Consider the following 11,369-nt stretch of genomic DNA (forward strand, 5'->3'; position numbering starts at 1 on the left):
TTATTTTATTATTATTATTATTATTGTTTGTTTGTTTGTTTAATTATTATTATTATTTATTTTATTATTATTATTATTATTATTATTATTATTATTATTATTATTATTATTATTATTATTATTATTATTTACAGTTTTAAAAACATTTTGACTCTGTATCCTCCAGTTATCCTTTAGTCCACTGTGTGGCGATAAACACTGCAAATGCAGTCTGTCATTATTAAAGTAGAAGAATAAAGAAAGGGGCGTTCTCTGGTTAACTCCCAAATCCAATCTTACTTCATAATTAAGTTCACTCGCCGAAGGATTTGCAAAAAAAGCGGATACGCTCTATATAGTGCACTTCTATGTACCCTGTGGCACTCATTTGGAACACAGCCTTAGTGGTGACGGTTGTGTGACGTCACTCTCTGCCGACCTAGAAGCTCACCAAAGTGTTGTATCCGTACACTGAGCTCTCTGTTCATTTATTTTACAGTCCTGCTTATTCGGAGAACAGAATGGGTATGTGTTTATACCTTTAGGTAGTCAAAAACGAGATATAAATTAGGTTTTAAACATATTAATGGAAATAAACCAGCTACTTTACTACTACTAGACTAGACTGCAGCTTAATGGACAGTATCAGTGATGCTATTAGTGTCACGCGCGCTGTTTCTGTGCATTTGCATATATAAATGTAATAATATTAACCTTTAAATGAATGTGCATTTGTTGTTATAACGTATTGTAATATTATTTATTCAGTAAATACATTTGCCCGGATATGGGTTGCATTTGCATTCATCACCAGTCATAAATTTGCGTCTTCTTAGGTTATACAGATCTGCAATACACCTTTGAATGCTTTAGCACTGTGTACACGTTTGAAACACAAATCCAGTTTTAAAATAAATAAATAAATAAATAAATATAAGGTTTGATTTTTGTGAAAAGAAACAAGTTAGTGGAAACTGCGATTCTTGTTTCCAGTCGGAACCTATTGAGCGACGGACACTGACGTGGCCTCTTATTAGCACTGCTATTTTGTTTGTTTAAATGTTTCCGCCCACAAATCCTCGGTTTCTTAAATATTCTGACTTTAATGACACTTGTTCATATTGTGGCCTTGTGGAAGAAACTAATAGATTTTAAGTTTATTTAGTTCTCGTGTTTTCAGCCCTGAGGTTCGTTGTTTTGTCCTTATGTAATTCCAAAAGGTTTTTCTTGGACATGTTTTATAATATTTGCAAAATTCTTTATCCAAAAGCAAAAATTGTCTAAGTCCTTTTTGTGTCCCCCCCCCCATTATTTTACTTTATTCTTATTATTTATTTTACTATCTAATTTCATCCCTTAAGCTTAGAAATAGCAAAAAAAAAAAAAAAAAAAAAAAAAGCAAAAAACCTTCCTATGCCTGTTTGCACATGTCCATGTTTATCTTTTTCTTTGTTCTGTTTTGCAAAATGAAATAATAATAATAATAATAATAATAAAAGACGTTTCCCACTACATACAACATTTTAATGAAAACAAGACAGCTACGGTTCACTGTTTGGGATCACTAACGTTTTGGGATAGATATTAAGATTTCATATGTGTACTGAATATTTTCCTCTGTGCTTCCATGCACCAGGTTTTCAGGTATAAAACCACAGCTTTCCACTTCCAATCTCTGGTCCTGAGTCCCCCTGATTTAGTTTCTCTGCTCTAAACCCCAAAAATGGCTGTTAATTAACTGATGTGCTTTGAAGCAGGTAAAAAAAATACAACTAAAATGTCCAGGACCAGGGATGGAAAACCTGTTCAATACATCTGAGATGAACTGTGAAGACTATTTGTACTTATGTCTCTTTTTTGGAGTTGGTGATGTGATGCAACGCAGCATTAACATGGCGCTCGAAAGCCTATGTGAAGTATGAGCTGCTTTTTTTTGTTGTTTTTTATTTTTTCATACAAAAGAATTTGAAGCTTTCTGTTAGCAGTGAAAATACTACATACAATACAACATAATAGAAATTCCATTCAACTTCTACTTACAATAAAAATGTACTGCATTTTAGCAATGAAGCTCGTAAATGCGTGTTCCACAAGCCAGACACTTTTTGGTAGAATTACTGAAAACAGCAGTACAGTACTCGGACATGATCACAACACTGCTTGCAATTGGTCCAAAACTAATAAAATTTTTATCAATGGGGAACTGATAGAGAACAGCTAAAAGACTCTTGTGCAGTATTAAATGAAAAAAAATATATATTTTTTTCATTTTATAAACATCTACTGATTAATGCTTATTATAAACCTGCTTATAGTAACTGTGAAAATTGTAATCTCTCTCTCGCTCTCTCTCTCTCTCTCAGCGGTGAACACAGGGACGTCTCTGGTCCTGTCCAGTCTGCTGTCCGTACTGGTCTTTGCTGGCATGCAGATGTTCAGCAGGCAGCTGGCCTCATCTGAGTGGCTCACCATCCTGGGAGGTTTCCTGGGCTCATTACTCTTCATCTGCTCCCTCACTGTATCCTAACATAGCTGTTTCTGTTTCAGCTTGTACCATTTTTGTTGTCTAACATCGTTTCCTTGTAACACATATGCAAGTAGTAAGGCAGTATTTAAGGCCAGAAGATTGGGAGAATGCCAGAGAGACACTCATGTGAAAACAAGCATTTAAACAATGGCCTTTACCCTTTTAGTGTGTCCAGGAGTCATAATGAAAGGAATCATAAAAGAGTAATAAAATAAATGCCTGAATTTATGTTTTCTTGTGAATATTTCACTAATCGGTCCCTAAGAATTCATTGAACATTCTAACATTCTGTGTTGCTGTAGTCGCTCAGGAATCTCACAGGTAGATTCAAGAATTTTATTTGTCACATACATAGTTCTCTATTGTATTCAACTGGAGGGAAATAAAAATCTTGCCTAGTCCTCTTAGACTGTTAAAAACAGACTGAATAGTAATTATTAGGAATTAGAAGTATAGAATGTAATGTAGTAGCTTGATGTGTAATTGTACGGTTCAGAATGTGCGCAAACAACATAATGAAAGTGATATATTTAACATGCCAGTGAGTTACATGTAGTAACAGTAAAGTACAGTGTGAAGAATTTTCTTTATGGAATCCTTTATGGAAGTGCTGAGACCTGTGCTCATGTAATCCATGTAGATCCTTTATTACAAGCTTGGGATCTACAATATGTTTAGTCTTGACCTTTGTGGTATTTTAAAGTAGAAAACATACTGAAAATGACCAAGTCATTTTTTTCCTGAACTCTTCCTCTCCCCAGGCCTTTAACAATCTGGAGAATCTTGTCTTCGGTAAAGGTTTCCAGGCGAAGATCTTTCCAGAGAGTGAGTGGGAGTCAGTCATGCCATAATGATGTTATGTGACTTATAAATATGCAGGTTTATTAACAGAAGTTTATTTCATGTGTTACAAAATTAGTGACTGGACTTGTATGAAAATGAATCATTTTAATCCCCCCCCCTCTCTCCCCCTCCCTCCCTCCCTCCCTCCCTCCCTCCCTCCCTCCAGTTTTTCTGTGCCTGTGTCTGTCCCTGTTTGCATCTGGCTTGGTGCATCGTGTGTGTGTCACCACTTGGTAAGTAATGAAATCTATGCTAGATAACAGTAGCTAGATGGACACGTAGACACAATGTCCTACTGTTGTTTTTGTGTTCCAACACTGATTTTCTTAAAAAGAAAATTTCTCTGTTTTTTAAAGTTAGTTTTATTTGGTTTACAGATTTGATTATTATTATCTGACTAATCAATTTATTATACATAGATTTAGTGTCTCTTACTTCAGTTGTATTAGACAAAGCAGATATATTTAATTGCTTGTCTCCTTTTTAATACACATTATAATAATAATATGAATGAAAGTAATTATTAACATTTTGATCATGTTTAATCATCTACACTAATGTGAATCATTCTACATTTCATAATATAATAATAAAGATGTGCATAGAGTCCATAATGTATTGTTTACTACGTATCGCACTTGACACTTTTACTGGTCGAGTTAGACAGATACCTTACACCTTGAGTCAACATGTCAGTCAGACATCTAATAGTTTACTCCTCAACTTCCTTTCACAGCTTGATCTTCTCGCTCTTCGCTTTGTACTACATCAACAAAGTGTCGGCGGCTCTTTACCAGGTGGCCGCGCCTGTAGCAACTCCTGCCAAAACCAGTGGCAAGGGCAAGAGGAAGAACTGACTGAACCTTCCCCATCGTCACAGCAACACTGATTATTTGTTATAATGCAGTAATATTTTGTCAGAAATTTGGCCCATTTTATGATTCCTCTGCATTCCACAGACCATATAAATCCCCAATCAGGAGTCACAAAGATTGTCAATATCCCTAAAAATAATGCATATTGTTTGTGTATGTATTTCTGTCTCAGCATTGTGTTACATTTGTTCACACATTGCAGTAAACCTTCCTGTATTGATTACTGATCGACTCTGCAAAGATTTCTCATGTATTTCCAGTCATAGCTGTGTAAATTGATTTCACTTATCAGGTATTTTTGTTAAAGGATTTGCTATTAAAACATTTAAAAGCCTTAAAAAAAGGTGCTTATTCGATTGTTTGTTTGTTTGTTTGTTTTTAAATTCAGTGGGAGAATGAACGTGATCAACACACTCATTGCAAATGAGACAAACTCATCAGCAGAAATCAGCAAACTCATTGCATGACTGCAAATATGATGTTATGACATTGAAATAAGCCATGCACCTGATTTGTGCAAATTTTTGGGGGTGCTTGGTAGGTTTGGCAAGTGAGCTTAAGAAACATACCAGTCTGTTAAGGAGCATGTGCACTAATACGGTTCCTCAGATTGACCGCCTCCTTCACGCACACATTTAAATGATGCACTGCAAATAACCAGGCTTATTTGTTAGTGAGAGTTTATTTTACCTTTGCAGTTAGCCATGTCTTTCAAATTCTAATGTAGAGCAAAGTGTAAACATACGACTCCATGTTTGATGGGGGAAAATGTCAACTCACTGACTGAAAGCATTTAAAGCTTAGAAAATTTATATCTGTATAAAAACAGTCATCTCCTATGGTATTAGATATAGTATAATATTACAATCTTAGAAGACCAACATTAATATCATTCACCCTAAATATTATAGCATGTTCCAAAAGTCTCCATGTTCGGAAATGGAAATAAACACTTAGACTAAAGAATAGTTGGATTAGGAAGATGGTGCAAGGTTATAATTGACTTTAAGAGGAAACATAACTATGTGATGAATAGCAATCACATAGTTTATGGTTGCTAAAAAGTGTTAATTTCCCCTACTTATGGATGCAAACCTGGGGACACTTTAAGGAAACAAAAACAGACTTGGAAAGATATTAATAACACAAATAAATACCTGGAAGCCTAATGGGAAATAAACTGGGGATCTGGGGAAACCCTTACAATACAAAAACAAACCCTAGGGTCACCCTAATGAGACAAAAGAATACATGGGGACACCATCAGTAGACAAAAATAGATCTGTGGATACCTTAAGGACTAAATTAAACAAAAAACAGACCTGGAAACAGCCTATTGAAACAAAAAACAGACCTGGAAACAGCCTATTGAAACAAAAAACAGACCTGAGGACACACTAAGTACACAAAAACAAAATCGGAGATACCATAATTACGCAAAAACAGTCTTGGACATATATCTCCTCTTTAGCCTTCCTCTTGACCTCTTACCTGGCAGCTCCATCTCCAACATCCTTCTACCAATATAACCATCTCTGTCCAAACCCTCTCAATCTATCCTCTCTGACCTCGTCCCCCAAACAGCCAACCTGAGCTGTCCCTCTGATGTGCTCGTTCCTAATCCTGTCCATCCTCGTCACTCCTAAAGAGAACCTCAACATCCTCATCTCTGCTACCTCCATCTCTGCCTCTTGTCTTTTCCTCACTGCTACAGTCTCTAACCCCTACAGCATAACTGGTCTCACTACTGTCTTTTACACATTTCCTTTGATTCTTGCTGACTCTTCTGTCACACAACATTCCTGACACTTTTCTCCACCCACTCCAACCCGCCTATACTCGCCTCTTCACCTTTTTTCCATACTCCCCGTCACACTGGATGGTTGACCCCAAATCCTTAAACTCCTGTGCCTTCTTGGCCTCAGCAGCTTGTAACCTTACTGTTCTACTCCCCCTTGTTCATACACATGCACAGTTCATACACTGCTTCTTTCAAAAGCAGACCTCCACCTTTCCGGGTGTTCCTCCACCTGCTCCCTACTCTCACAAACATCATTGTCCATGGTGATTTCTGTCTGACATCATCTGTCAACCTGTCCATTACCATAGCAAACAAGAAGGACTCAAAGCCGATCCTTAAAAACACAAAAAAGAGACCTAGGGACACCTAAGAACACAATAACAGACATGGAGACACACTAAAGACACAAAACAATACCTGGGAACAGCCTAAAGAAACAAAAGTAGATCTGGGGACAGCCTAAGGACACCACAATATTCCTGGGGAGACACTAAGGAAACAAAACAGATTTTTGGACACACTAAGGACACAAAAAAATAACTAGGGACAGTGTGAATTGTAGTATGGTCCACGCATCACTGCCACCTAGTGTACATGCTCATGTTATACACAAGTTTGATTGCAGACACCTATGTGAGAGTCTCGGCTGTAGTAGTTCCTATGTCTGCCTCCTTCCTTTGATCATGGACAGGACTCATGATGAATCCTATGCTACATAAAATGGTCTGATTTGCTGCTGCCTTACATCCGAGTATTGGGGGTTTAGGATTTCTTGCTCTTTCCACCACCTTTTTATTCATTTTCTAGTTTGAAATGCAGAATCATACCACAATAATGAAAAATCAGCGATTAGCTATCACTGGCAAATTAATTTCCTAACATGTTCATTAAGAAGTATATATATATAAATAATTCTTATTATATAGAGCTGAACAGCATGCACATGCAAACTCATGATCTCTAATACCACTAAACATGCCCAAGGCAAACGGCAAGTGTTAAGGAGTGGTGATTCTCACAGGCTGACACAAGCGTTGATTCGTATTTTGTACCTCTCTTCTGTTTACCCTTCTCTAGCAGTTTGCTTTAATTAGTAGGTTTTTTGTGACAAAAGACTGGCTGACAAGTGCAAGCAATTGACCTTAATCTGAATCATTGTTCACAGCCAAGACTAACATTCACTTAAAAGTGGGACACTGGGTGTGGACATGACAGTTTCCTTTTACTTTATGAGACCTGGATTCAAAATGTAACTTTAAAATATATTTTATATTTTTTTATTGATAAAAATGATAAATGCATGCTGATTAGTTGAAATTCCTTCTTTTTTTTTTTGTTAAAGTATATTTGTTTGAAACAATGTAAGACACAAGAACTCAGAAAAAGTGATTGCAAAATTCAATAGTTAGGAGCTACTGATGCAGCATGAGTAAGCCTGAACAGCCTAAAAAGTCCTCAGTGCTGAATCACTGCAATGTGTTCACATAAATTCCCCTGGACCTAAAAGCACATTACAACACATTCAACTTGGGTGATTTTGCCCAAGCATTCAGTGTTTTTCATCCCAAATTAACACAGCATTCACTGAACTGCTTTACAAAGGATCTGAAGATCTGAGTCAGTCTGTGTGGTATGTAGCCAAAAGCAGCCCATCCCTTCAAAATAACATTATAAAGACGACTACAGTTCGTTCTCGTTCTCGTTCTCTCTCTCTCTCTCTCTCTCTCTCTCTCTCTCTCTCTCACAAACACACACAAGGCTGTGGGTTAAGGGCAGTGCTGGAGGCTATGACTCACTGATTTGGGAAGGAGAGGAGGGGAGAAAGGGTAAAGTTCTACAAACCCATTATATGGGTTATAAAGCAACATTACAGTATATAAAGATATTCAACATGATTCCTGCTGCTTTGCACTTACTGTATAGACAATATTTTATTTAGATTATTATTTTTTTTAAGCATTAACCCTTTTAAACTATTTTAAGAACATTTCAACATTTATACTTATATACAATAACATTAGACATATATATATATTTTCTTTTCACATGGCCCACCTGTGTTAACCAAAGAGGAAGACGTTCGGCCTGTGGTTTGGCAGCTGGTACTTGGTCACATTAATCTGGATTTTTAGGGATTTATAAATTTAAGCTTAAATTTAACCAGATGATTAACTGCTTGCATGAAACATTGACCACTATCGTAACTTTTTGGATTGCGGTGCCGCACAGGACAGGTGAATGTTTTTGAAGTTACAGGCTTTGAGAGGTTTAGATGATGGGCGGTAGTACTAATGGGAGGTAGTCTGGTGTCTAAACATCACTTAGTGACACTAATATTTGAGCTAACATTTTACTCTTGTATTTTTTTAGCTGTTGTCATACACAGACTATCACGATATTCGTGTTAGAGATTTAATTTTTTATTGTGTATTTAATGCTGCTTAGCCTTTGATCTTATAGCCAATAGACAAAAGGTTCATCCCAAATCACCTGCACTATTCTGCAACATGATGTAGTTTAGTCAATAGTGTGTTCACAGTGAAAATTCCAACAAGAAGAAGCAAACTTTAAGTATCCAGATGATGCACTTATGATTTACAAGATGGCTTACAAGTCTGGTGAAAAACAGTCGTATAAACTGGACGACACCCTTAGCGGTGAATCACGTGAACTCCACAAAGTTTGATTCACTTAAACCCTTAGTTCAAAAGAGTCGAATCTTTTAAGTGGCTCCGTGCAGAAACGGTTAATGTGGCTCGTGCACGCCCACACCCAGCTCGGGTGGAGTCGGCATATAAAATACCAAGTGCGAGGAATGTGCAGGTTTTTCCTGCTTCTACAGACAAAAGTCTCTGTTTCAAATTTCCTCTGTTAAACCACAAAAAAGGTAAGTTTCTAATTATATGAAGAATATATCATTTAAATATAATATCATTTTATGGAGAGGTTTTAGTGAATTGTTATCTGGCTTGTCTCATTTCCCCCTATATATATTTACTACGTCAGACAGGGCTGGAGAATAATGCATATAGCAAAGCACAGAGAATAATGCATATAGGCAAAGCACAGAGAATAATGCATATAGCAAAGCATAGAGAATAATGCATAGAGAATAATGCATATAGGCAAAGCATAGAGAATAATGCATAGAGAATAATGCATATAGGCAAAGCACTTAAGCACTGTAACTTACTTAACTAATAAATGTATGGATGATACATTGTGTTCTGTGTTGTGCTTATAACTTGGTCTTCTTCTTCTTCTTTTCATACCCAAGAGCCATAGTTTAGAGTTAAGTTGCTGAGCAGAAAGTTTACTTTTGTCAACTTAAATGTGTTATGCAAATAAATTAAATGGAAACATACTGAATATATTGTATGTGCTACACACCATAAGGTTTGTTTTTCATGACCTCTTTTAATTCAGTTCTGCTCTATTTTGCCTCAGATCGATTTTACATTTTATGAATCAGTAGATCTATTAGATCTAGAAGGTCGATGTGTACTTTTCCACTACTGAGCTCAATGGAGGGATGGTTGCCAGATTGGCCATTTCCATTCCTTTTTTTTTTTTTTAACTGTTTGGGCTGCCACAGATACACAAATTACATCAAACAGATCTTGTCCCTGACACATCTCACAAGGCAAAAGCTTGAAAACATGCACAGTTACAATAATGTAGTGTTTTTTGTTTCACTGTGTAGTGTAGCACGTTGGCCTTTCTTTTTAAAAAACATTTTTAGCATTACTGTGGCTAAAAAAACAGCAACATACTTTTCAGTCTTTGTGCAAGCAAGGAAGTGTGACAGTCATGGAGGTTGCAAGAAATATTAGTTTGAGAGTGCCAGCAGACACAAGATTGCCAGACCCAATGAATTTGTTAAGGAGTATGGAGGAGATGGGGAGGTGGTTAACACAGAAATTACGTCACTATTGGAGACAAAGAGAGAATGGAATTTAGAGACAGTTACTTGAAGAGAAAGTAAAGCCTTGGTTTCTCTCGAACTTCACATAGAGTGAAAGGACAAGTAGGGTCAAGTCAGGTAGGTGGGTGAGAGAGAAAGGTGGTGAGAGGATGGGTGGATGTTGTAAAAGTGTTACTTATCTTGTCTCTGCAGTTAGTTACCATGCCGTCTGATCTGGAGAGAGCTATGGAAACGCTGATCACAGTTTTTCACCGATATGCTGGAAAGGAGGGCAATACCAATACACTGAGCCGCAAAGAGCTCAGGACGCTCATGGAGTCAGAGCTCACCAACTTCCTTAAGGTACCATAGACTGCATTTCATTGGCTCTGTACATGTACCCTGCACAATGACAATAAAGTTGAATCTAATCTAATCTAATAGACAACTTTTGCTTGGTCTCCTAAACTTATTTTATTCTCTTATTTTGCATCAAATCTTTTTCTCCTTCTGCAGTCTCAAAAAGACCCTGCCACCGTTGACAAGATTATGAAAGATCTGGACGCCAATGGGGATGGAGAGGTGAGCTTTGAAGAGTTTGTGTCCCTTGTGGTTGGTCTGTCCATTGCCTGTGAACAGTGTTACCAGCTGCACCTTAAAGGAAAGAAGTAAAGAGAGAGAGCTGGCGATGATTTTCTACTGACTGTTATTGTATAAACAAGCTTTAATAAATGAAATTGCAAACCACGTGTGTTTTTTGGGTCCATGTTTATAATTGTAAATACATTGCATATAAACCATCTAGGGGGGCACGGTGGCTTAGTGGTTAGCACGTTCGTCTCACACCTCCAGGGTTGGGGTTCGATTCCCGCCTCCACCTTGTGTGTGTGTGGAGTTTGCATGTTCTCCCCGTGCCTCGGGGGTTTCCTCCGGGTACTCCGGTTTCCTCCCCGGTCCAAAGACATGCATGGTAGGTTGATTGGCATCTCTGGAAAATTGTCCGTAGTGTGTGATTGCGTGAGTGAATATGAGTGTGTGTGTGCCCTGCGATGGGTTGGCACTCCGTCCAGGGTGTATCCTGCCTTGATGCCCGCTGACGCCTGAGATAGGCACAGGCTCCCCGTGACCCAAGGTAGTTCTGATAAGCGGTAGAAAATGAATGAATAAACCATCTACACACCCTTTTTAATATAGCAGCTTTGAAGAAAGTGAAAAAATATCACGTACTGTAGCTCTTTTTTTTTTTTTTTTTTGCTGTAGGCCTCTTGGCATCCTCCCTGGTAAGTTTTTGCCTTGTCCTTTTATAAATTTTGGTGGGACGTCATGCTCTTGGTGATGTCACTGTGCTGCTTCATTTTTTTATATTTGAAGGCATAGATTTAATTTCACATTAATGGTAAAAAATATTCTGACATGATTTATCTCGGTTTCTTTTTTTAC

The 11,369-nt window shown here is 37.4% G+C and overlaps 2 protein-coding genes across 2 annotated transcripts; both read left to right on the forward strand.

The window, feature by feature from the left end:
* Window positions 1-368: 368 nt before the first annotated feature.
* Window positions 369-4,567, forward strand: krtcap2 (keratinocyte associated protein 2). Its single transcript, XM_060870796.1, has 5 exons — window positions 369-504; window positions 2,343-2,497; window positions 3,268-3,331; window positions 3,516-3,582; window positions 4,086-4,567. The coding sequence occupies exons 1-5, from the start codon at window positions 501-503 to the stop codon at window positions 4,204-4,206; spliced, it is 411 nt and encodes a 136-aa protein (XP_060726779.1). The 5' UTR covers window positions 369-500; the 3' UTR covers window positions 4,207-4,567.
* Window positions 4,568-8,771: 4,204 nt separating this feature from the next.
* s100a10b (S100 calcium binding protein A10b) lies at window positions 8,772-10,676 on the forward strand. The gene is made up of 3 exons (XM_060870797.1): window positions 8,772-8,912; window positions 10,143-10,292; window positions 10,446-10,676. Exons 2-3 carry the CDS (start codon window positions 10,152-10,154, stop codon window positions 10,599-10,601), a joined length of 297 nt encoding a protein of 98 aa, XP_060726780.1. The 5' UTR covers window positions 8,772-8,912; window positions 10,143-10,151; the 3' UTR covers window positions 10,602-10,676.
* The last annotated feature ends 693 nt before the right edge of the window (window positions 10,677-11,369 follow it).

The sequence above is a fragment of the Tachysurus vachellii genome, chromosome 5 (genome assembly GCF_030014155.1).
Source record: "Tachysurus vachellii isolate PV-2020 chromosome 5, HZAU_Pvac_v1, whole genome shotgun sequence".
Taxonomy (NCBI): Eukaryota; Metazoa; Chordata; class Actinopteri; order Siluriformes; family Bagridae; genus Tachysurus; species Tachysurus vachellii.

Excerpts from the sequence above, each read along its gene's own strand:
- krtcap2 (XM_060870796.1), top strand. Across the intron at positions 2,498-3,267 it reads TCTTCATCTGCTCCCTCACT|GCCTTTAACAATCTGGAGAA; the intron begins GTATCCTAACAT and ends TCCTCTCCCCAG. Across the intron at positions 3,583-4,085 it reads CGTGTGTGTGTCACCACTTG|CTTGATCTTCTCGCTCTTCG; the intron begins GTAAGTAATGAA and ends TTCCTTTCACAG.
- s100a10b (XM_060870797.1), top strand. The coding sequence starts at position 10,152 with ATGCCGTCTGATCTGGAGAGAGCTATGGAAACGCTGATCACAGTTTTT. Across the intron at positions 10,293-10,445 it reads AGCTCACCAACTTCCTTAAG|TCTCAAAAAGACCCTGCCAC; the intron begins GTACCATAGACT and ends CTCCTTCTGCAG.